The sequence below is a fragment of the Bombina bombina genome, chromosome 3, assembly GCF_027579735.1.
Source record: "Bombina bombina isolate aBomBom1 chromosome 3, aBomBom1.pri, whole genome shotgun sequence".
NCBI lineage: Eukaryota > Metazoa > Chordata > Amphibia > Anura > Bombinatoridae > Bombina > Bombina bombina.
This window is the reverse complement of record NC_069501.1, coordinates 1066007482-1066031064: the sequence shown is the minus strand read 5'-3', so window position 1 is coordinate 1066031064 and position 23583 is coordinate 1066007482. Positions and strand designations below refer to the sequence as shown.

Below are 23583 nucleotides of genomic sequence, written 5' to 3'. Positions count from 1 at the left end.
AATAAACGTTAAATGGCCTTAAATTCAAAACTACCAAAACCAGTTTGAAGTGTTTTCTAACATGTTTAGAGCCAATTTAGTAAAGCCCAATTGTTACTGATGATGATGAAATGTATGATGTGATCAATTAAGCAAATTTGGGTGCAAATATACGTTATGAAGTTCCTTTTTGTTTAAAGGGACAGTATACTATAAAATTGTTTTTCCCTTAATGTGTTTCCAATTACTTTTTTTACCAGCTGCAGAGTATAAAATGTATGAGATTTGCTTTTTAAGGCTTATTTGTGTATATGAATTAGCTGATTTTGTGTTTTGAAGCCACAACCTAATAAAATGGGTTGAGCTTGTAGGTATAATCAAATCTCATTACTTTATCACATTGTGCAAATATACCTGTTTTTTTATCTTATATCTGTCTGTAAATATCCAATACTTGGAGACAACAATGGAAAAATTAACATTTTATTAGCTTATCTCTTCTATAACCCACTGGGAGTTTGATTTATTCTACTGGCTTGGCCTTGAGGCCAAAAACTTTCACAATGGGTGGGGCTACCACAGGCAAATTTTATTTTAAATGCCAATATAAGGGTAATGGAAATACTTGTAAACAATTGAATACACTCCAGCAGATAAAGTGGATCATTGTGAACAAATTAAAGCGGGGAAATGTTTTGAGTAAACTGTCCCTTTAAGTGAGTACTTAAATATCTGCATTACAATTCAATATATAACACAATGAATAATATATGGTAATGAATTAATATAAATGCTTCAACAAGTCATATCATTTTACTTTTATTCTATAATTATCTTCATAATCAAGTTTCAGTTCAAATTAATTTATTGCACAAAAAGCTGACACCATCATGTGATTAAAAGTTTATTGATGAGGCAAATCAAATGCATAAGCAGCAAATATTATTTGTACAATATATGCAAATAGAACATTCAAGTATAAGAAAAAGTCACTGACTAGCAGGGCTGGATTGTCACTAACTTCGCTAGGCACTTTGGATGATTCCTAACTTTTCAAACTACTTGTGCCCATTGATGTCACCACTAGGGATGGGCAAATGTGGTGAAAGTGCAATTCACTTAGTAGAATGTATAGTCCTGGGCCATTAAAATTCTGTAATCAAATGTTATTTCCAGTTTTCAAATGTTTCTTTCATTTTGAATGTTCATAATTTGATCGAATATCCACATTCATAATGTTGAATGTAACATTTGATTTAACAAATACTATCAAGAAGTTCAATAGTTCATGTGGTAGGGAAATTAGTAAATTGATACATAATAGATACAAATATATTGATTTGAATTTTTCTTTTTCGAATATTGCATAATTTGGATATTACATTCAAAGAGAGCATTAGAAATACTATAAAAATATATTGATTCAAATTTTATTCATAACCTGAATTATTCAATATTAGAATTAGAAATATTCAAATCAGATATTAAATTTAAAGATGGCATTAGAAATACTATTACATTAAACAAATGTTAGAATGTTGTACAAACATTCAAAATTAGAAACAACTAAACAAATGTGTTAAAATTTCATTTTTTCCAAACGTTTTTCCAAACGTTTGCTCATTCCTAGTCACCACTACGTGCGCTCACTTTTGCCTTCTTACAAACATGTATCTGCTTAAAGGGACATTTAATATGTATTTCTCAATTTGCAATTTGACCCCAACATAATTAGCAAAAATAAATGTTTTGATATGTTACAATTTAAAAAGGATTTTCAATATGTATTTAATCCAATATTTATTATTCATAGCTAATATCAGAGCATAAAAAGCTGCTAGTGCACGGTGTGTATGCACCGGCCATCTGTTTCATATGCTCACTATTTGACTCTAGATGTATATAAGAGGAGAGGATCTCGGTGTTAGCTAGATATTGAAGTAAGTTTTTTTAAAACAGTATTTAAAGGGACACAAAACCAAAAAAATTTCTTTCATGATTCAGATAGAGCATGCAATTATAAGCAACTTTCTAATTTACTCCTATTATCAATAATTCTTTGTTCTCTTGCTATCTTTATTTAAAAAGCAGGAATGTAATGCATAGGAGCCGGCCCATTTTTGGTTGAAAACCTGGGTTATGCTTGCTTATTGGTGAGTAAATGTAATTCTCCAATAAGCAAGTGCTATCCATGGTGCTGAACCTAAAATGGGCTGGCTGCTAAGATTTACATTCCTGCTTTTAAAATAAAGATATCAAGAGAAGGAAGAAAATTTGATAAAAGGAAAAAATAGAAAGTTGCTTAAAATGTCATGCTCTATCTGAATCATGAAAGAAAAACATTGGGTTCAGTGTCCCTTTAATGTAAATATTTTAGATGTATTATGCGCAAGTCAGCTATGTTGCTATGTACACTTTCATATCCATTTAAAACTTAGCCAGTACAGTCCCCAGTATTCCTACTTGCTGCACTGCACAGCCAGGTTTACAAACCATAATATGACAGAAATTATATGTCAATTTTATCACTTGCTAAACCAGGAAAGCGTTCCTCTGAAAGAAGACGCCCCTAGGTCATTGCCTACTTTGCTTAACCAGAAATCCAGCCTTGTTGTGATTATTTTTAGAACATTATATTACTATACTATAGTATTACTACACCATGCAAAAACTATTACAGAAGCTAATGAGCCAAAGCTATGTAATTAATAGGTGAAAGAAACAATAAGCCCTTTGACCTCAGACAAATTTCCACTTCATTAACAGTGGCCATGACCAGAGCTATGTTTGGACACATGGCTATAGCTTCTTGCACTGCTTGAGCTGAATCCTCCCTTACGATGGTGTCCACTTCCACCATAGGACGATCCTCCGCCACAGTGTTTCCCCCCAGTGCTGGAGTGTAGCACAGCTGAATAGAATTCATACCGTGAGTCAATTTATTCATCATAAACATGCACAATTTACTATTAAACTTACCTACTTTGTAAAATATTTTTTGAGATTAAAATTTATCTCCCCATTAATGTTTAATTATACAAAGTGAAATAAAATTGCAATGTACTTTTATTAATAATTTTGCTTGTTTTTATGTAACTTTATTCTGGATATTGTATGTTTTTTACTTTCCCTAGAGGCACTGTAGGTCTGAGATTTCTGTCATGATGGGTTCTAGTTTAACAAAGTTTAAAATATATATATATTTTGTTTGTTTTGATGCCCTTTTGCTGTTTTAATTAGAGAAAGGGTGATTCTAAGTTTGAAAGTAAATTAAACACACATTCTTTTAAGTAAATTTATCAGTATAGAGGTGATAGCTTTTGACTATTTTTGGCTCTCATAAAACAGTGAAATTGTTATCATTTTTTTAAGTAAAGTTGTTAAAGTACAGAATGAGAAAGTTTTAGGATGAATGCACAGACAAGTGCAGAGATCAGGTAAAAAAGGTAATTTATTTTGATATTTTTTTATTTCCTGTCTAATTTTGTGGTTCTATATAATGATTTATATAAAAAGCAAGAAATGCACTAATTCACTTACCAATATTAACTGGTCCTTCTGTTGAGAGTCTGTAACAAAAAGAGAAATGAGTTAAATCTTTATGAAACTACTGCTTTATATAGAAGAGGAAACTCTTTCATGTACAATAATAAGCTTAAGCTGGCTTTATTTTTTTTGGAATTCAAAGGCCTCATAAAACTCTCCAATACATGAATTTAGATGATCAGTTACTTAGGAAAACATAAGAATTGATAACATAGTAACATAGTAGAACAGGTTGAAAGAAGACAGAAACCCATCAAGCTCATCTTATAGAGATCCTACCTGGTTTACAATAAAAGCTCCAATTGAGCATAATTTAATCCTATTAAAAAGGTGATCCATTTAACAGAAGCAATTATATTCCTCAATTTTAAAATGTATCTAAAGCATTGGCATTCACTACCTCCTTAGCAATGAGTTCCCCAATTTGATTGCTCTTACATTGAAAAATCTTTATGTTGCTGGAAATTAAATTTCTTTTCCTCCTGATTTAAATTATGACCACTTTTCACAAACAGTTTTTGTCATAATAAACAGTGATATTTTACTTACTGCCCAATATTCAGAATTATTAGTGAATGTAGAGCACTCTCAAACATTCAGCATTTATTTTTAAAGTAGATAGATAGAAACTAAATAGAAATACAGTTTGTTTACTATAAGTGAAATCAAATAAATAATCTATATCATAGTCACCTGCACTCTTCTCCCTCCAGCATTCTCTTATAAGTTGCAATCTCAATATCCAGCGCCAGCTTCACGTTCATCAGCTCCTGGTACTCACGCAGCTGGCGAGCCATGTCCTGCTTAGCTTTCTGCAGAGCAGCCTCCAACTCTGCCAGTTTATTCTTGGCGTCTCTGACAGCCGCCTCTCCCCGGCCCTCAGCCTCACTTATTGCTGCCTCGAGTGCAGCACGCTGGGACAAAACAAATGAGAAAAGTTGAAAACTTAGCGCATTCCTCTTATTGAGCAGCAAATGAATGGCGAATATGGCAGCCGCAAACAGCATTTGGCTATTCTCAGAGCTGGATTTCTTCTAGCAACACACTAAGTTCTGTGCAAATCCAGATGTTAGTACGTTGCACTTTTATAAGATGCCGATTGCTGCTGGCGGTCACCATAGTTTGCATTTGTTTGCTGCCCGATTAGACGGATGCACACCCCTAAGAAAAGTAACATCTATTATTGCATATTGTGTATTTATGACACCCTAAATAACTATCTATAAAGTGTAAATAATCCACTAACATCAGAGCTTCTGTAAAGATCAGAAATGATTTTGCATTGTTGAAATATGCAGAAACTTGTTTTTTCAGGTTGAGTATCAATTGATTATATGCAAAGACTCTGTTTTATATTTGTGTTTCTTTCCATTTCCATTGCATAACTAATCATACAACTCCCACAACAAGGGCATTAAGCAGTCTTTTGTCATAAATCGAGAAATGATAATATACAAATAATAAGTAATAATTGTCTCATTATTTACATGATTGTCTCATCTCAAAACCGTTGAAAATTTAAATTAATAAGTGAAAAAAACATACACAATTTTTTACTGAATATTTTTTTTAAATAAAATAAAAAATTCTAGTATTTCTTTCTTGGGTCAGATTTTTTGAAGGGATATGAAACGCAAAAAAATTCTTCCATGATTCAGGTAGAGCTTGCGATTTTACACAACTTTCCAATTTACTTCTATTCTCAACTTTTCTTTGTTCTCTTGGTATCTCTTTTTAAAAAGTAGTGAAGTAAGCTCAGGAGACTGCATATTTCTGGAGCACTATATGGCAGCAGTTTTGCAAGAATGTTATCCATCTGCAAGAGCACTAGAGGGCAACACAATTTACTGCCATGTTGTGCTCAACACGTACCTGGGTATTTCTTCAACAGAGAATATCATGGTAGGAAAACAAATTTAATACTAGAAGTAAATTGGAAACATTTTAAAAATGGTATTCTCTGTCTGAATCCCAAAAGAAAATGTTTTGGTTTTATATCCTTTAATGCCTATGAGGGAACAAAGGTTTAAATTGTGAATAATTGCTATTCATGTTACACACTGAGCATAGAGTAATAATATCATTAATACAAATACATTTATTAAGAAGTTGGTTGTATCAGTATGAACGTGGCTTTAGACTTGAAGACTAAAGTCTGGGCATAATTTTAAGTTTAGAGATTTATAAAAAATAATATATAGTTTTGATGTTTTACCTGTGATTTTGCGCTCTCAACCTCTCCTCTAAGTCTCTGAATTGTTCGGTTGAGCTCAGCAATCTCATTTCTGGTGTTCTGAAGATCATTGCCATTTCTACCCGCGGTCATGCGAAGCTCCTCAAACTGCAGATAATACAGACACAGTTATGCACAGTTATGCACAGTTGTGCAGTTTCTGAAAAACCTTATTTTATTTAGAGTGTAAAAACCAAAACATGTTGTCTTATTTGTTATCGATGGTCTCACCCTTGACTGGTACAAGGCCTCAGCCTCAGCTCTGCTCCTGTTAGCGATCTCCTCATACTGAGCTCTGACCTCACCAATAATACCGTCCAGGTCCAGGTCTCTGCTGTTATCCATGGAAACCACCACTGATGTGTCTGAGATCTGGGCCTGGAGCTGAGCAATTTCCTACATAATGCAAACAATAAATTCTGTGATTAAAAAGACACATCAGGAAGAAAATGAATGTATCAAATTTTATGTCTCTTAATGCGAATACAATGAGAAATGTTTAAAAAATGAAACTATATAAACATATTTACAGCATCAAACAGGGCCCGCAGGAAGTTGATCTCATCACTCAGGGAGTCAGCCTTAGCTTGCAGCTCAGCTTTGTTCATAAATGCAGCATCAACATCCTATTAACATATGAAGAAAACCTTAAAAAAACATTATTATTTATTATTCTTAGATCATATTTAAAAAAAATATATTGCTTTACTCTCTTTAGTCCAGCAAATTCATTCTCGGCAGCTGTGCGACTGTTTGCTTCTTCTTCGTATCTGACAAATAATAATAATAATAAAAAAATAGTTTATCATTTGTTTGTATGGCTTTCAACCTGTTTTACTTTATAATACATGTGATCAATTTTGTAATATAGCTGACATCCATGGTGTATTATTTATATGTCTGTTAAACACACCTAAGAGCTTCACTGATGTAAAACAAGATACAAATGAAACTATAGTTATCTAATGAAAATGATAAATCAGTGGTAATATAGCATGAGACTTTCCCATTCTTGTGCTACCCAAGTGTATTGCAAATTATTGATCCCTACTTGTCTAGGGGTTGCATGACAAGATTTAAGGTTAAAAATGATTTAAGATTAAGAGATGTTATGGTTTGCCCAATACATGATAATATATGCGAGTATGATTATTTTTAATGAATATAATTTGTATACGATATAACGCAGAAAGTATTGTTAAATGCTTAACTCTCTTATTGCATATGTTCATCAATTGTGCATACATTTCCCCCTCTTGGCCCTAATTTTTTGTAACACCCTAATTTTGGGCTTGGGGCACCCTGCTGAATATTTTAGCTAGTCATCTCATGTCAATAGAATATATAAAAAAAATGTTTTATCTAAATGCAGTAATAACTCATAGCATACCTTCTTCTTAAATCTTCCACTGATTCCTCCATATTGTTTCTCTCTGCATCAAGACGAGCTGTCTCACAGCTCAGATTATCCAGTTGTCTCCTGAGGTTGTTGATAAAAGCATCAAATAGTGGTTCAGTCTGGAATCTTGCAGTGTTTTGATCTTGTAAAACACCCCATTTAGCCTCTAGCATTTTGTTCTGTTGTTCCAAAAAGCGCACCTAATAACAAGTAGAAAAATAACAGTGAAAGAGCTATTATAGTGATAAAATTACATGGGCCAGTCACTAGCAAGACCACTGTTGGTCTTGAGCAGAAACTGACACTGATTCAGTAAGCAGCACTAGTCGAACTGGCCCTTTAAGCATAAAAAAAAATGATAAGATGCAAGTTGTAAATTTAAAGGGACAGTAAACACCTTGTACAGTAATTCATAAATGTAATTGTTGCATTTATGTATTACTTTAAATGTTTAAGGTTTGAGTGAGAACAAGAGATTCTACTTGCCCAGCTTTTTTGGTACACAAACTGAGCTTGGAGAGAATATCTGGTTCAATAATATATACAATAATAAACATTATTTAAACTAATATACTGATTCCCTTGTAAGAAATCAAGTTGTTCACTAAGATCATATTCTTTCTACTGGAATCACTAATATCTCTCATCATACCAGGAGCCTGATTCCCTAAAATTCTGGTCTTGTGAGATTATCTAAGAAGTCTCATCAGGACTTCAATGTTCTTCAAATTTAGAGAGTCACATTTTAGCTTGAGAAATGTTTGTCTTGCTAAATTGGTTGCTGAATGTGAGAGTCGCATGAAATACGCTATAATGCGCAAAGATAAACAAAGAAAAGTTTTTTGTTGTTGTTTTTTTTCCCTGGTTTCTTTCCATTAAAGGGGCATGTGACCCAAAACATTTCTTTCATTATTCAAATAGAGAATATGGTTTTAAAAAAAGTTTCAAATTTACTACTATTATCACATTTATTTTGTTCTCATGTTATTCTTTGTTGAAGGGATATCTAGATAGGTAGCGGTGCACATGTCTGGAGCACTACATGACAGGAAATGCTACTGTCTTCTAGTGCTCATGCTAATGCTAGTGCTGCAGACAAGTGCACACACCTGAACTTACCTTCCTGCTTTTCAACAAAGGATAAAAAGAAAACATATAACATTAGATAATAGAAGTAAAATGGAATTCATGAAAGACATTTTTTTTTGGGTTGTATGTCCCTTTAAGGTGAGTTTTTGATAATTGGGCCCCACGTGAGATGATTCAATAGTTTAAAACAGAGCATTTACTATTGAAAATCTGTATCTGTAAATATACGTTTAGGTTGTTTTTTTCACGTTTTATTTTCTATTAAAAGGGAATTTGAGGTTTTTATCTTGTCAATGTTCTTTATCTTGGCAAGCGAATACAACACGATTGGGTGAATAAATCCTGTAGATTATAAAACCTTCTAATCTGTGTAGTCTGTTTTATGTATATGTGCTTTCTTTTTACCTTGAATTAGAATTATTGTGTACCCCTGCTCATGTACCTAGCACTACAGAATTTAGTGGTGTTTTAAAATATAATTTTTAATAGCAACATAAATAACAATGAGACTATCCCTGCCAACAATAAGAAATAATTAAGAAATCATCAGCAAAGCTACAATGTAAAGTTATAAGCAAAAAAGTTCTGTTGTTAACAGGATCCTCCCTTGGACTCAAACTAACACTATTTGAGGATTACCAAGGGTAAGAGTATCTGAGCATAAACAAATTCTCTTTAAATAAAACCCCATGTTTCACATAAGTATCTCTCCAGTGTACAATGAACATAATGTATAATGTTTCTACCCTAGCAACATTCTAACAAGATATTTAATTTATGTTTATGTTTACAAAATAGGTTTTATGTTTATGTTTAATTTTTTTTTTCCAAAGGATGTGTCCAGGTCTCTACATGTCTGCATGTATATATATATATATATATATATATATATATATATATATATATATATATATATATATATATATATATATATATATATATATATATAGTATATATATTAACACTTTGCCCAGCTGAAGGGAATTTTATAGATGTGCAACATTAACAATTAATTTTGAAGAAATTCTGGTTTGTCTATGGCTTTCTTTCAATTCCAACTTGTATCACTGTGATTATACATCAAAGACATCTATTGAATAGATCAGACATGCTTTACATAGTATGTGTAACATTTTTGTCTGTTACAATTAATTTAACAATAAGTTGTTGTGTCTTTGTTATGGTTCTGTGGCCACATTCACCCACTGCTTTAGGATAAATAAATAGCTATAGACTGAAAAATAACCCACATAATACTTGCAAAATACATTTCTTCTTAAGATTAGTGCATATAGGATAATACTTTTTCACCCTATTTATTTTTATTCAGGAATACCTTTTGTACAACACACTATGTCAACAAATTTCGCTGTGCAGTAAAATTATCTTACTTTGTCAATGAAAGAAGCAAATTTGTTGTTGAGCCCTCTTATTTGATTCCTTTCTTCAGTCCTTACTCTCTGGATGGTTGGGTCAATCTCCAAGTTGAGAGGTGCCAGAAGACCTTGGTTCACAGTAACAGAGGTGATACCTCCTGCACAAGATGATCCCCCAAATCCATAACCAGATCCTCCAAAACCATACCCAGATCCATGACAACCTTTACCTACTGAGATCTTGTGTCCTTTCGATCCAAGACTGTAGGCGCTTTTACTGCTAAAGCAATGCACTGCCTTGTGGGAAGATCCACCATGTTTTGGTGAGTATGAGGAAATGCTGTGGGTGCTCACATGTTTAGGTAAAGAAACAGAGCAGGAGCTGAAGTGCCTGAGGCCAGAGCTGTGGTGGGTTGATTGGTGAGGCATGATGTTGCTCCTGAGAAATTAAGATACCAAGAAGAACAGTTTTTGTAAGTGCTTGATGAAGCACTGAGAGCAAGTACTGCTGCTTTTATACATGAAGTGGTTGCTATTAGACATGTTTATAGTTAGCTTTTATAAAAACCAAAGCACCAACACACCTATACTATACAATCTATAATTTATTTATTACTGGCTACCATAAATATAAAACAGTTACAGTAAACTGTCTCAATGCTGTAACTGTTATATGACTACATAAGATCTTTAAATGAGGGATTATTTGCTTGTCTACTAAGCTTTTTTCATGTTTACAATATGGAATTTTATTGTTGTTCAAAATGAAATGACTGATTTATTATAAAGAATATTTTGTTCTGTGCAATTTTTATTAGCATTCTGTGTAAAGAAAGTATGCTTTTCCCTTTCATAAAACAGGTAGAATGCTCAGAGGAAGAATATGCATATAATAATTAGTAGTCCCAACAGTGACTATTAACCTCTAGGCTGAAAAAATTATAGCAACACAGTAGATAGCAGCCTTTACTGTAAACCAAGGGGTTAATGCATAAATAAGATTTTATGAGATCTGTCATTGCTCAGCCACGTTTATAAGCTATGAATGCACCAATATGCCAGCACATTGTATCACATACGTTGATGTTCCTAATGAGCCTAACCATCCAATATGTTATTTCAGTAAAATGGTACATGAATCTGCAACAACCATAACTCAGTTTTCTTCTTATTGTCTATTGAAAATGTGTATTTTGATGATTTTCTCAATTTCAGTTCTTACATTTTTCACTGGTTTGCTTTTTCACACTATAAAGGATTACTATCTTATAATATGCTAGTTCCTAAAATAGTAAAGTTTTTACAAAAATCATTATTAGAAGTTTGTTAAGATCTACATCTTTTGAAAACAAGAGATTCCTCTTAAATGTTTTGTTTGTTTTGGAGTTGAGAAGACAATTGAGAAGTGCCCGCTAACAGTTACAGAACAAAATTTATTGACAATAAGCATTTTCTTACGACCAACATTCATGATCAAATTGACATAATAACAGGAAATTCCTGGGATTATTTTCTTAATTTATGGAAATTTTTAAATGTAATCAGTGTTCCCCTAAAATGATGTGAGGAAAATCAACTCAAGGTAGCTATTTCTAGCACAAATCGATTTTAGTAGGGATGTGTGTGGTGAGAAGGTTTAGTGATTTCAACATAGAATTTAGTATTTAAAATTAAAAATCCAGCTTAATTAAAAACCACATATTGGCGGCCACAGAGTTTAGACAAATCCATATGCCAATTAGTTTTGCAGGAATTAGATATGTTGATTTAATTTTAGAATATTGCAGGTTATATCTTTTAAATGTTTCTCAAGAAAAAGCATGGGTTTTAAAACCTGTATTTCTGGTCTGTATATTTAAATGAAAGTGCAGAAAAGGTAAATTTGGTGTTTTACAGCAAAGCTATTTTATTTTGTAGTATTTAAAGGGACAGTCAAGTCCTAAAAAACTTTCATGTTTCAAAAAGGGCATGTAATTTTAAACAACTTTCCAATTTACTTTTATCACCAATTTTGCTTTGTTCTCTTGGTATTCTTAGTTGAAAGCTAAACCTAGGAGGTTCATATGCTAATTTCTTAGACCTTGAAGGCCGCCTCTAATCTAAATGCATTTTGATAGTTTTTCACCACTAGAGGGCATTAGTTCAATTTACCATGGAGACAGCTCTGATTGCCTAGAATGCAAGTCTGTCAAAATAACTGAAATAAGGGGGCAGTCTGCTGAGGCTTAGATACAAGGTAATTACAGAGGTAAAACATGTATAAATATAACTGTGTTGGTTATGCAAAACTGGGGAATTGGTAATTAAGGGATTATTCTGGTGTTGACTGTCCCTTTAAACAGAGCACATCATCGTTGGCCATAGCAGGCCTGTTGTATAAGATTTGAGGCCCTTTTCTGGTTTGTAAACAATGTAGCAATTTTTAGAATGTTTGTACACAAATAATGCTTATTATTCACTGCTGGGATTTATACATTGTTTATTTTCTGAGAATTAGAGAGTTTACGTTTGATGTGCATTTGGTTACACTTGTATTTTTCTTGTTCTTGGAAAATTGATATTCCTTTGTAATTGATGGGCCTACATTTTGAGAGTAAAATAATTTCAGTTTTTTTTAAGTTTGATTTTTAGAATGATTGTTTTCCGCAAAAATCTAATGAATTGAAGGCACATGATATTTACTTGTTGTCTTTGTCCTATCTAAATTATATATATATTTTACAAAAAGAAAGCATTACAGTACTTTGTTTCTTTACAAAGAAGATGGTTGTTTGCTCAGTGGACCAGCCTTTCTTTAGTGGTTGTCCTAGTCCGTTTTAAATGATTGACTTCTGCTCCTGTATAAATATAACAGACATTTTTAATATAATGTTCATTTTATAAAGATTGTCATTTTCTTTCCGCAAAAGTCAATTTAAAAAAAATAAATAAATAAAGGTATTGTCTTATGCATTTAATGTTGCACCTAGTTGTAGCTTGCCCTATACATATGCTAATGTAAATTCCTTCCTGTTGGGAGAAGGTGCAAGAAGGTCGTTCGGCAAGTTATTCTTTGTGTGTAATATAGTTTAGAGCCTGCATTTCCAGTTTGGCCTATATTTTAGGTCTCAAATGTTTTTTTTTTAAATGCTTGATTTCTGCTCCTTATATAAAAAAATTCTCCTTTACAGGAATTCTAAATTGCTCTCTGTCTATGCATAAAATTACAATTCAAATGCTATATTGTACATCCTGTAATGTACACTTCTCTATCAAAAATTAGACTTTAAAGGGCATATTTAAGAAGGTGCGAGCAGACATGATCCGATATTGCGTATCATGTCCGCTGAACATAGATAAATGCTGACAGCATTCGCTCTCTGCATTTATCATTACACCAGCAGTTCTTGTGAACTGCTGGTACAATGTGCCCCCTGCAGATTTGCGGCCAATCGGCGGCTAGCAGGGGATGTCAATCAACTAGATCGTATTTGATCAGGTTGATTTCTGGTGATGTCTGTCCGCCTCCTCAAAGCAGACAGGTTATGGAGCAGCGGTCTTTACAATGCTGACTACGGAGAGCGTATTGCCCTGTCGGATCAGGTCCGCAAGACCTTTGATACATAGGCCTCAAAGTGTTGTAGTGTGAAGTAAATATATGCCTGGTTTTTATCTCTTTTCATTCCTTTGAGGGTCCTGAAAAAATTAAGTGGTTCAAAGAGAGGTGATTGGTAAAGCAAGAGCAAGAACCAGATGCTAAAAGATGACAACAAAGAACTTCAGTGAACCATTATAACTTTGTTTTACAGGCACAGTTCACACTTTTTTAATAAAGATTTTACTACACGCATACCCATCTAGTGTACACACACTCAGACACTCATACAGGAACATTTAAGGACATTGTATAAATGTTGCTAATGTGATTTAGCATAGGATTGTGCATAGGAAGTGTTTTTTAATGAATTGTATAAAGTTAGATTAGGAACTGACAGTCCTAGGAAAGTACAGGAGATTTTGTATCACCAAAGGAATGACATTCTGAAGGGATAGTGGGAGAATTTTTCCTGCAAGGATTTTGCTTCCACTGTATTCTTCTGTACAAGTGGGTACAACTAGAAAATGGGGCAACATAGGAGAAGAAAAAGTGAGGGAATGTAGTGACAATTTATCACTGGAATATTCACCTAGCTGTTATTAAAATATAGCTCACAGATTTTATCACTGGAATATTCACCTAGCTGTTATTAAAATATAACTCACAGATTTTATCCCTGGAAAATTCACCTAGCTGTTATTAAAATATAACTTACATATTTTATCACTAGAATATTCACCTAGCTGTTATTAAAATATAACTTACATATTTTATCACTAGAATATTCATCTAGCTGTTATTAAAATATAACTTACATATTTTATCACTGGAATATTCACCTATCTGTTATTAAAATATAACTTACATATTTTATCACTAGAATATTCACCTAGCTGTTATTAAAATATAACTTACATATTTTATCACTAGAATATTCACCTAGCTGTTATTAAAATATAACTTACATATTTTATCACTAGAATATTCATCTAGCTGTTATTAAAATATAACTTACATATTTTATCACTGGAATATTCACCTATCTGTTATTAAAATATAACTTACATATTTTATCACTAGAATATTCATCTAGCTGTTATTAAAATATAACTTACATATTTTATCACTGGAATATTCACCTATCTGTTATTAAAATATAACTTACATATTTTATCACTAGAATATTCACCTAGCTGTTATTAAAATATAGCTCACAGATTTTATCACTGGAATATTCACCTAGCTGTTATTAAAATATAACTTACATATTTTATCACTAGAATATTCACCTAGCTGTTATTAAAATATAGCTCACAGATTTTATCACTGGAATATTCACCTAGCTGTTATTAAAATATAACTTACATATTTTATCACTGGAATATTCACCTATCTGTTATTAAAATATAACTTACATATTTTATCACTAGAATATTCATCTAGCTGTTATTAAAATATAACTTACATATTTTATCACTGGAATATTCACCTATCTGTTATTAAAATATAACTTACATATTTTATCACTAGAATATTCACCTAGCTGTTATTAAAATATAGCTCACAGATTTTATCACTGGAATATTCACCTAGCTGTTATTAAAATATAACTTACATATTTTATCACTAGAATATTCACCTAGCTGTTATTAAAATATAGCTCACAGATTTTATCACTGGAATATTCACCTAGCTGTTATTAAAATATAACTTACATATTTTATCACTAGAATATTCACCTAGCTGTTATTAAAATATAACTTACATATTTTATCACTAGAATATTCATCTAGCTGTTATTAAAATATAACTTACATATTTTATCACTGGAATATTCACCTATCTGTTATTAAAATATAACTTACATATTTTATCACTAGAATATTCACCTATCTGTTATTAAAATATAACTTACATATTTTATCACTGGAATATTCATCTAGCTGTTATTAAAATATAACTTACATATTTTATCACTGGAATATTCATCTAGCTGTTATTAAAATATAACTTACATATTTTATCACTGGAATATTCATCTAGCTGTTATTAAAATCCATTCCTCCCCAGATACACTTTTGTCTCTAGGTGTTTAATTAAAGACAATCCCCTTATCCTTTGACTGGTATGTAATAGGCCAGACCCTTTTGAATTGAGAATAAAATTAGGAAACACTCTCTCTTCCCCTCTATTATCCTGTTCCTGCTAAAAGGATGGCTGAGTTTGGACATTTGGCTAAGTATATTACTTGGATAAAATTCTGTGATTATTTTAGCAGTGTTGTACAAATTGAGGTTGTGGTAGTTTCCCTGTAATAATTATTTGGACTGTTTTGCTGTAAAATATATCGGCTAGATTACGAGTTGTGCGTTAGAGGCTATGCGGTGCTAACGAGCAGTTTTCTCTCACCGCTCACTTACATGCAGCGCTGGTATTACGGGTTTTTACAAACCCGGTGTTAAAAGGCAAGACGTGAGCATTGAGCAAAATTTTGCTCCTTACCACACTCCAATACCAGTGCTGCTTAAGTCAGGGGTGAGATGGTTGTACGTGCTCGTGCACAATTTCCCCATAGGAATCAACGGGGAGAGCCGGCTGAGAAAAAGTCTAACACCTGAAAAAAAGCAGCATAAAACTCAGTAATGCAGCCCTATTGATTCCTATGGGGAAATAAAATTTATGTCTACACCTAACACCCTAACATGAACCCCGAGTCTAAACACCCCTAATCATACACTTATTAACCCTAATCTGCCACCCCCGACATCGCCGACACCTGCATTATATTTATTAACCCCTAATCTGCCACTCCGTACACCGCCCCCACCTACATTATACTTATGAACCCCTAATCTGCTGCCCCCAACATCGCTGACACCTACTATATAATTATTAACCCCTAATCTGCTGCCCTCAATGTCGCCGCAACCTACCTACACTTATTAACCCCTAATCTGCTGCCCCAACGTTGCAGCCACTATAATAAACATATTAACCCCTAAACTGTCGCACTCCCGCCTTGCAAACATTAGTTAAATATTGTTAAACCCGAATCTGCCGTCTCTAACATCACCGCCACCTACCTACATCTATTAACCCCTAATCTGCCACCCCCAACGTCGCCGCCACTATACTAAATGTATTAATCCCTAAACCTAAGTCTAACCCTAACCCTAACACCCCCTAATTTAAATATAATTACAATAAATCTAAATAAAAATTCCTATCATTAACTAAATAATTCCTATTTAACTAAATACTTACCTATAAAATAAACCCTAAGCTAGCTACAATATAACTAATAGTTACATTGTAGCTAGCTTAGGGTTTATTTTTATTTTACAGGCAAGTTTGTATTTATTTTATTAACTATTTAATAACTACCTAGCTAAAATAAATACAAAAGTACCTGTAAAATAAAACCTAACCTAAGTTACAATAACACCTAACACTACACTATAATTAAATAAATTAACTAAATTAACAACAATTAAATAAATTAAATTAAATTAGCTAAAGTACAAAAAAACAAACACTAAATTACAGAAAATAAAAAACAAATTACAGATCTTTAAACTAATTACACCTAATCTAATAGCCCTAACAAAATAAAAAAGTCCCCCCAAAATAAAAAAAAACCCTAGCCTAAACTAAACTAAACCCTTAAAAGGGCCTTTTGCAGGGCATTGCCCCAAAGTAATCAGCTTTTTTACCTGTAAAAAAAAAAATACAAACAACCCCCCCAACAGTAAAACCCATAACCCACACAACCAACCCCCCAAATAAAATACTATCTAAAAAAACCTAAGCTCCCCATTGCCCTGAAAAGGGCATTTGGATGGGCATTGCCCTTAAAAGGGCAGTTAGCTCTTTTGCAGGCCCAAAGTCCCTAACCTAAAAATAAAACCCACCCAATACACCCTTAAAAAAACCTAACACTAACCCCCTGAAAATCGACTTACCCGGAGAGGTCTTCATCCAAGCCGGACCGAAGTCCTCAATGAAGCCGGGAGTAGTCTTCATCCAAGCCGGACGAAGTGATCCTCCAGACGGGCAGAAGTCTTCATCCAGATGGCATCTTCTATCTTCATCCATCAGGTGCGGAGCGGGTCCATCTTCAAGACATCTGACGCGGAGCATCCTCTTCATCCGACGACTAAATCTCAATGAAGGTACCTTTAAGTGACATCATCCAAGATGGTGTCCCTTAGATTCCGATTGGCTGATAGAATTCTATCAGCTAATCAGAATTAAGGTAGAAAAAATCCTATTGGCTGATGCAATCAGCCAATAGGATTGAACTTCAATCCTATTGGCTGATCCAATCAGCCAATAGAATGCAAGCTCAATCCTATTGGCTGATTGGATCAGCCAATAGGATTTTTTCTACCTTATTTACAATTGGCTCATAGAATTCTATCAGCCAATCGGAATTAAGGTAGAAACAATCCTATTGGCTGATGCAATCAGCCAATAGAATTGAACTTCAATCCTATATCCTGATCCAATCAGCCAATAGAATGCAAGCTCAATCCTATTATAAATATCTGTAATTTGTTTATTATTTTCTGTAATTTAGTGTTTGTTTGTTTTTGTACTTTAGCTAATTTAATTTAATTTAGGTAATTGTATTTAATTTAGTTAATTTATTTAATTATAGTGTAGTGTTAGGTGTTACTGTAACTTAGGTTAGGTTTTATTTTACAGGTACTTTTGTATTTATTTTAGCTAGGTAGTTATTAAATAGTTAATAACTATTTAATAACTATTCTACCTAGTTAAAATAAATACAAACTTGCCTGTAAAATATAAATAAACCCTAAGCTAGCTACAATGTAACTATTAGTTATATTGTAGCTAGCTTAGGGTTTATTTTATAGGTATTTAGTTTTAAATAGGAATAATTTAGTTAATGATAGTAATATTTATTTAGATTTATTGTAATTATATTTAAGTTAGGGGGTGTTAGGGTTTGGGTTAGACTTAGGTTTAGGGGTTAATAACTTTAATATAGTGGCAGCGACTTTGGGGCGGCAGATTAGGGGTTAATAAATGTAGGTAGGTTGCGGCGACATTGGGGGCGGCAGATTAGGGGTTAATAAATAGTATGTAGGTGTCGGCAATATTGTGGCAGCAGATTAGGGGTTTATACATATAATGTAGGTGGCGGCGGTGTCCGGAGTGGAAGATTAGGGGTTAATAATTATAATGTAGGTGTTGGCGATGTCGGGGGCGGCAGATTAGGTTTAATGAGTGGCAGATTAGATGTGTTTAGACTCGGGGTTCCTGTTAGGGTGTTAGGTGTAGACATAACTTTTGTTTCCCCATAGGAATCAATGGGGCTGCGTTAAGGAGTTTTACGCTGATTTTTTGCAGGTGTTAGACTTTTTCTCAGCCGGCTCTCCCCGTTGATTCCTATGGGAAAATGTTGCTCAATGCTCACTTCTTGTCTTTTAACGACGGGTTTCTGAAAACTCGTAATACCAGCGCTGCATGTAAGTGAGCTGTGAGACAAAACTGCTCGTTAGCACCGCATAGCCTCTAACGCAAAACTCATAATCTGGGCCATTATCTTTAAGTCTACTGTTACTGAGACACATTTTTTTATGTTGTAATTTTCTAAAAACCTCAATATTTTTTTTTTTTTAAAAATCCACATGCATATGTATACATCTTTCAGCCTTTCCAAGTCCTTGACATATACCATATCCCTTTAACTCAATGTTTTAACCTTTTTTTTTTAATAATAAACACCTATTTTACATTTAATATGTTGTGTGTGTGTGTTACTTTATTTTAATATATTATACGTGTGTTTTGTAATACTTTTATTCTAGCCAGAGGCGTATCTAGAAACCACAGGGCCCAGGTGCAAGAATCTGAGAATGGCCCCTCCATCCCAAAAAAAGTGAATTTGATACATATCTTTTTTTTTATTTTTATTTTTTTACATTTAACAGAAAAAAAAAAAGTGAATCAGATTACATGTCTGCAAAAGGAGGTACCCTGTGCCCACAGTCTGTGAGGTGGTCTGATCCCCTATTACTGAATATAGTGACACTGTTTAACCCACAAGTACTGTATATAGTGAGCCAGTGACACAGTCTGTAATCTGCCGGTGAAATGGCTGGGCTGATCCTACCCGTCCCAGTACTTTATAAAGTGACCACAGTAGTCTGTGACATTGTCCAGCCCCCCGTACTGTATATAGTGGTACTGTATAGACTGACACTGTTTACCCCCCGCCCCACCATGCTGTAGTAAGGTCTGTAATTTGCTGGTTCCACAAACACACACACATGCATAAATACACACACAGTCACATACATACATACACACATAAACACCAATGGGTAAAACAGAAACACTAACCCCTGTAGTCAGAGACACTAGTGGAGCATCATGTCATACTCACATGATATCATATCAGTGCAGGCAGTGGCAGGTCAACGTTTTGACAGCTTTTTTTTTTTTAAGCTGGGCCCCCTGTTACCGCTAGAGAAAAAACTGTTTTTTTCAACTTGTAATACCAGCGCAACCCAACTTGTGCAAAAATCTTAATTCTAGCTGAGTTTTCGATATAGTGAAAATGCAAAATACCCCTCCACTTGTAATCTAGCCCTATGTGTTTAACCCACTTGCAGAGATTAAATACATAAGACTCCATTTATCAAGATGCGTATGCGAGCCTGCAGCCGATGCTTGTGCAATTTTAAATGCAAGCAGCATATTGCTGCCGCTTGCTACGATCGAGGAAGCAAACCTTGCTTGTCCGGGCTTGGTTAAATGGGACCCATAGTTTTATCCAAGCAACATTGTAAAAAAATTAAATAAAATTTTTTTTTTTAACTTTTTGTTTCTAGATGTTGCTATTGAAAATCCTGGCAAATTACATTTTTTGATCGGGAAATACTCCCAATAAACGTCAACCTTGAAAATTGCATAATTTAATTCAACTGGCTTACTTACTAAAGACCTAGCAAAGTTTGTTTTCCTCTGGTTCAATTCTATTTGCTCTTTCAATAGTCAATGGAGTAACTCTATGTTAAACGTATTAATACCAGTGGTTGTTGTGCTGCAACAGTATTCATGAAAGGTTAAACTTCATGGACTTGAGTATTTTTTATTAGGCTTTCAGAAAACCAATAATTCTTATTTCATATCTATTCTCCAAGTTTTTACATTTTTATTTGCATAATTTGTACCTCTTCCTGCAGACTATCTATATTATCATTATATTTAAAGGGACAGGAACCCTTATTTTACTCATTGCTAAAAAGCTTTCATAAATATGAGTGTGGACTGTATGTCTGATGTTTTTTTATAAATTAAATTAAAAAAGGAATAATATGCATGATTGGGAAATTGGAATGAGTTTGTAATAATACGTTTTCATTTTTGGTAATATCACTTTGATTATAAATTTGGACCTGGCATACTTTCTCATCAGTTGTTCTCTTTGTACTGCAACTTATATTTGAAATTGGAAATGTGCCTTTTCCTGGAAATCAACACTTAGGATAATGATTCTTTAGTATTATGGTTCCTGCCTTGTTACTCCTATTTTCTTCCATCAGGGTAATTTTTTTTAGCATGTTTCAGATAGATTCCAACTCATCAATACCATATCACCATATAGAGTATTCTGCAGAAGATGTCCCATGTAGGTTACAAAAGGTGGTCTTATGCAGAGTCTTTCTGCTGCTAAAAATGAGGTACAAAATGTTATGCTTCTGACTGATTTGTGTCTTTCTCATAAAAGAAACATTAAAATTGATAAAGAAATGCTCACATATTAAAAATCTTTTTGGAGAGAGAAAGAACTTCCCCTTGGGGACAAACAAAACAAGAGAGGAGTTTGTGTATTTAGAGTATATATCAGCATGTTTTGGGGGCAGCAAATTTATTTTAAGAGGTAGTTCTTTAAAATGATTCATTTTTTTTTTTTTAACTACAATACACTAATCCATGGTTGTCTAGTTAATGTGCATGCCCTCTACATCCATCCTTGGCTTTATTATTGAGAAATATATAAGGCAAAAATAGTTGGTGTGGGGGGGGGGGGGTGTTGGGGCAGCAGATTTCTCAGTACCAAGGACAGCATAAAAGCCCCTGGTTTTATTGGATAGCAGTGGTTTTTTATTAAAAAATGTTAGCTAGCAACTTTTGTTTTTTTGTTTTTGAGGCTTTCTTTTACACTTCATTTGAGATCTTGTCCATAGTGTTTTTAAACTGCATATTTCAGCTATTTTGTTCTTTTTCTTTTTAGTCTGCTTCTGTATTATTAAACATCTACATGAACTACAGTGGGGCAAAAAAGTATTTAGTCAGCCACCAATTGTGCAAGTTCTCCCAATTAAGAAGATGAGAGAGGCCTGTTATTTTCATCATAGGTATACCTCAACTATGAGAGACAAAATGTGGAAACAAATCCAGCCAATCACATTGTCTGATTTGGAAATAATTTAATTGCATATTATGGTGGAAAATACGTATTTAGTCACCTACAAATAAGCAATATTTCTGGCTCTCACAGACCTGTATTTTCTTCTTTAAGAGGCTCCTCTGTACTCCACTCATTACCTGTATTAATGACACCTGTTTGAACTTGTTATCAGTATTAAATACACCTGTCCACAACCTCAAACAGTCACACTCCAAACTCCACTATGGTGAAGACCAAAAGTTGTCGAAGGACACCAGAAACAAAATTGTAGACCTGCACCAGGCTGGGAAGACTGAATCTGCAATAGGCAAGCAGCTTGGTGTGAAGAATTCAACTGTGGGAGCAATAATTAGAAAATGGAAGACATACAAGACCACTGATAATCTCCATCGATCTGGGGCTCCACGCAAGATCTCACCCCGTGGGGTCAAAATGATCACAAGAACGGTGAGCAAACATCCCAGAACCACACAGGGAGACCTAGTGAATGACCTGCAGAGAGCTGGGACCAACGTAACAAAGGCTACCATAAGTAACACACTACGCCACCAGGGACTCAGATCCTGCAGTGCCAGACGTGTCCCCCTGCTTAAGCCAGTACATGTCCAGGCCCGTCTGAAGTATGCTAGAGAGCATTTGGATGATCCAGAAGTGGATTAGGAGAATGTTATATGGTCAGATGAAACCAAAGTAGAACTGTTTGGTAGAAACACAACTCGTCATGTTTGGAGGAGAGAGAATGCTGAGTTGTAACCAAAAAACACCATACCTACTGTGAAGCATGGGGATGGCAACATCATGCTTTGGGGCTGTTTCTCTGCAAAGGGAACAGGATGACTGATCCATGTACATGAAAGAATGAATGGGGCCATGTATCGTGAGATTTTGAGTGCAAACCTCCTTCCATCAGCAAGGGCATTGAAGATGAAACATGACTGGGTCTTTCAGCATGACAATGATCACAAACACACCACCCGGGCAATGAAGGAGTGGCTTCATAAGAAGTATTTCAAGGTCCTGAAGCCTAGCCAGTCTCCAGATCTCAACCCCATAGAAAACCTTTGGAGGGAGTTGAAAGTCCATGTTGCCCAGCGACAGCCCCAAAACATCACTGCTCTAGAGGAGATCTGCATGCAGGAATGGGCCAACATACCAGCAACAGTGTGTGACAACCTTGTGAAGACTTACAGAAAATGTTTGAACTCTGTCATTGCCAACAAAGGATATATAACAAAGTATTGAGATGAACTTTTGATATTGACCAAAAACTTATTTTCCACCATAATATGCAAATAAATTATTTCCAAATTAGACAATGTGATTGTCTGGATTTGTTTCCATATTTTGTCTCTCATAGTTGAGGTATACTTATGATGAAAATGACAGGCCTCTCTCATCTTCTTAAGTGGGAGAACTTGCACAATTGGTGGCTGACTAAATACTTTTTTGCCCCACTGTATACATGCAACCATTTATAAACAGAAGCTGAGTGCTATGTAGGCCATGGGAAGTATGTCCTGTAACACATTGCTTATTGTATGGTGTAGATAAGGTATATTTTTGGAATAAATATGTTTTTATCAGCACATTTTTGGGGCAGCAAATTTGAATAAGTACAGTGGTTCTTTCAATGATTCCTTCCCACTTCTATACTCAGATTTATTTTTTACTACAATACAATAATCCATGGTTGTCTAGTTAGGGTGCATGACCTCTACACCATCCTTTGGCTCAGCAGATTTCTCAGTGCCTACAGCAGCATAAAAGCTAAATATACCCCTGGTTGCATTAAATAGCAATTTATTAATATAAACTGGTAGCTGCCAGCTTTTCTTTCTTCTTCTACTTTGTTTGTTAGATGCTTTCTTTTATGCTTCCAGGGCCGGCTCAACCATGGGACCAAGTGGGTCTAACGGACCCAGGCAGCACTTGACAAGG

General features: G+C 34.1%; 2 protein-coding genes across 2 annotated transcripts in view; both read right to left on the bottom strand.

The window, feature by feature from the left end:
* LOC128652619 (keratin, type II cytoskeletal cochleal-like) overlaps positions 1 to 2905 on the bottom strand; it is a 64218-nt gene extending 61313 nt beyond the window's left edge. The window contains exon 1 of the mRNA XM_053705551.1: positions 2718 to 2905. Coding sequence (XP_053561526.1) covers positions 2718 to 2905 — 188 coding nt within the window. The remainder of the gene's footprint in view (positions 1 to 2717) is intronic.
* A 1309-nt stretch (positions 2906 to 4214) lies between these two features.
* Positions 4215 to 10051, bottom strand: LOC128652066 (keratin, type II cytoskeletal cochleal-like). Its single transcript, XM_053705016.1, has 7 exons — positions 9638 to 10051; positions 7149 to 7357; positions 6468 to 6528; positions 6289 to 6384; positions 5990 to 6154; positions 5741 to 5866; positions 4215 to 4439 (listed from the first exon to the last, which is right to left on the bottom strand). Exons 1-7 carry the CDS (start codon positions 10049 to 10051, stop codon positions 4215 to 4217), a joined length of 1296 nt encoding a protein of 431 aa, XP_053560991.1.
* Positions 10052 to 23583: the final 13532 nt, after the last annotated feature.

Bases quoted from the DNA above. Each gene is read 5' to 3' on its own strand.
- LOC128652066 (XM_053705016.1), bottom strand. From the start codon at position 10,051: ATGCCTCACCAATCAACCCACCACAGCTCTGGCCTCAGGCACTTCAGC. The intron at 5,867-5,989 runs GTGAGACCATCG...TATTATCTGCAG, and splicing joins AGGCCTTGTACCAGTCAAGG to TTTGAGGAGCTTCGCATGAC. The intron at 4,440-5,740 runs GTAAAACATCAA...GTTTTGTCCCAG, and splicing joins TTGAGAGCGCAAAATCACAG to CGTGCTGCACTCGAGGCAGC.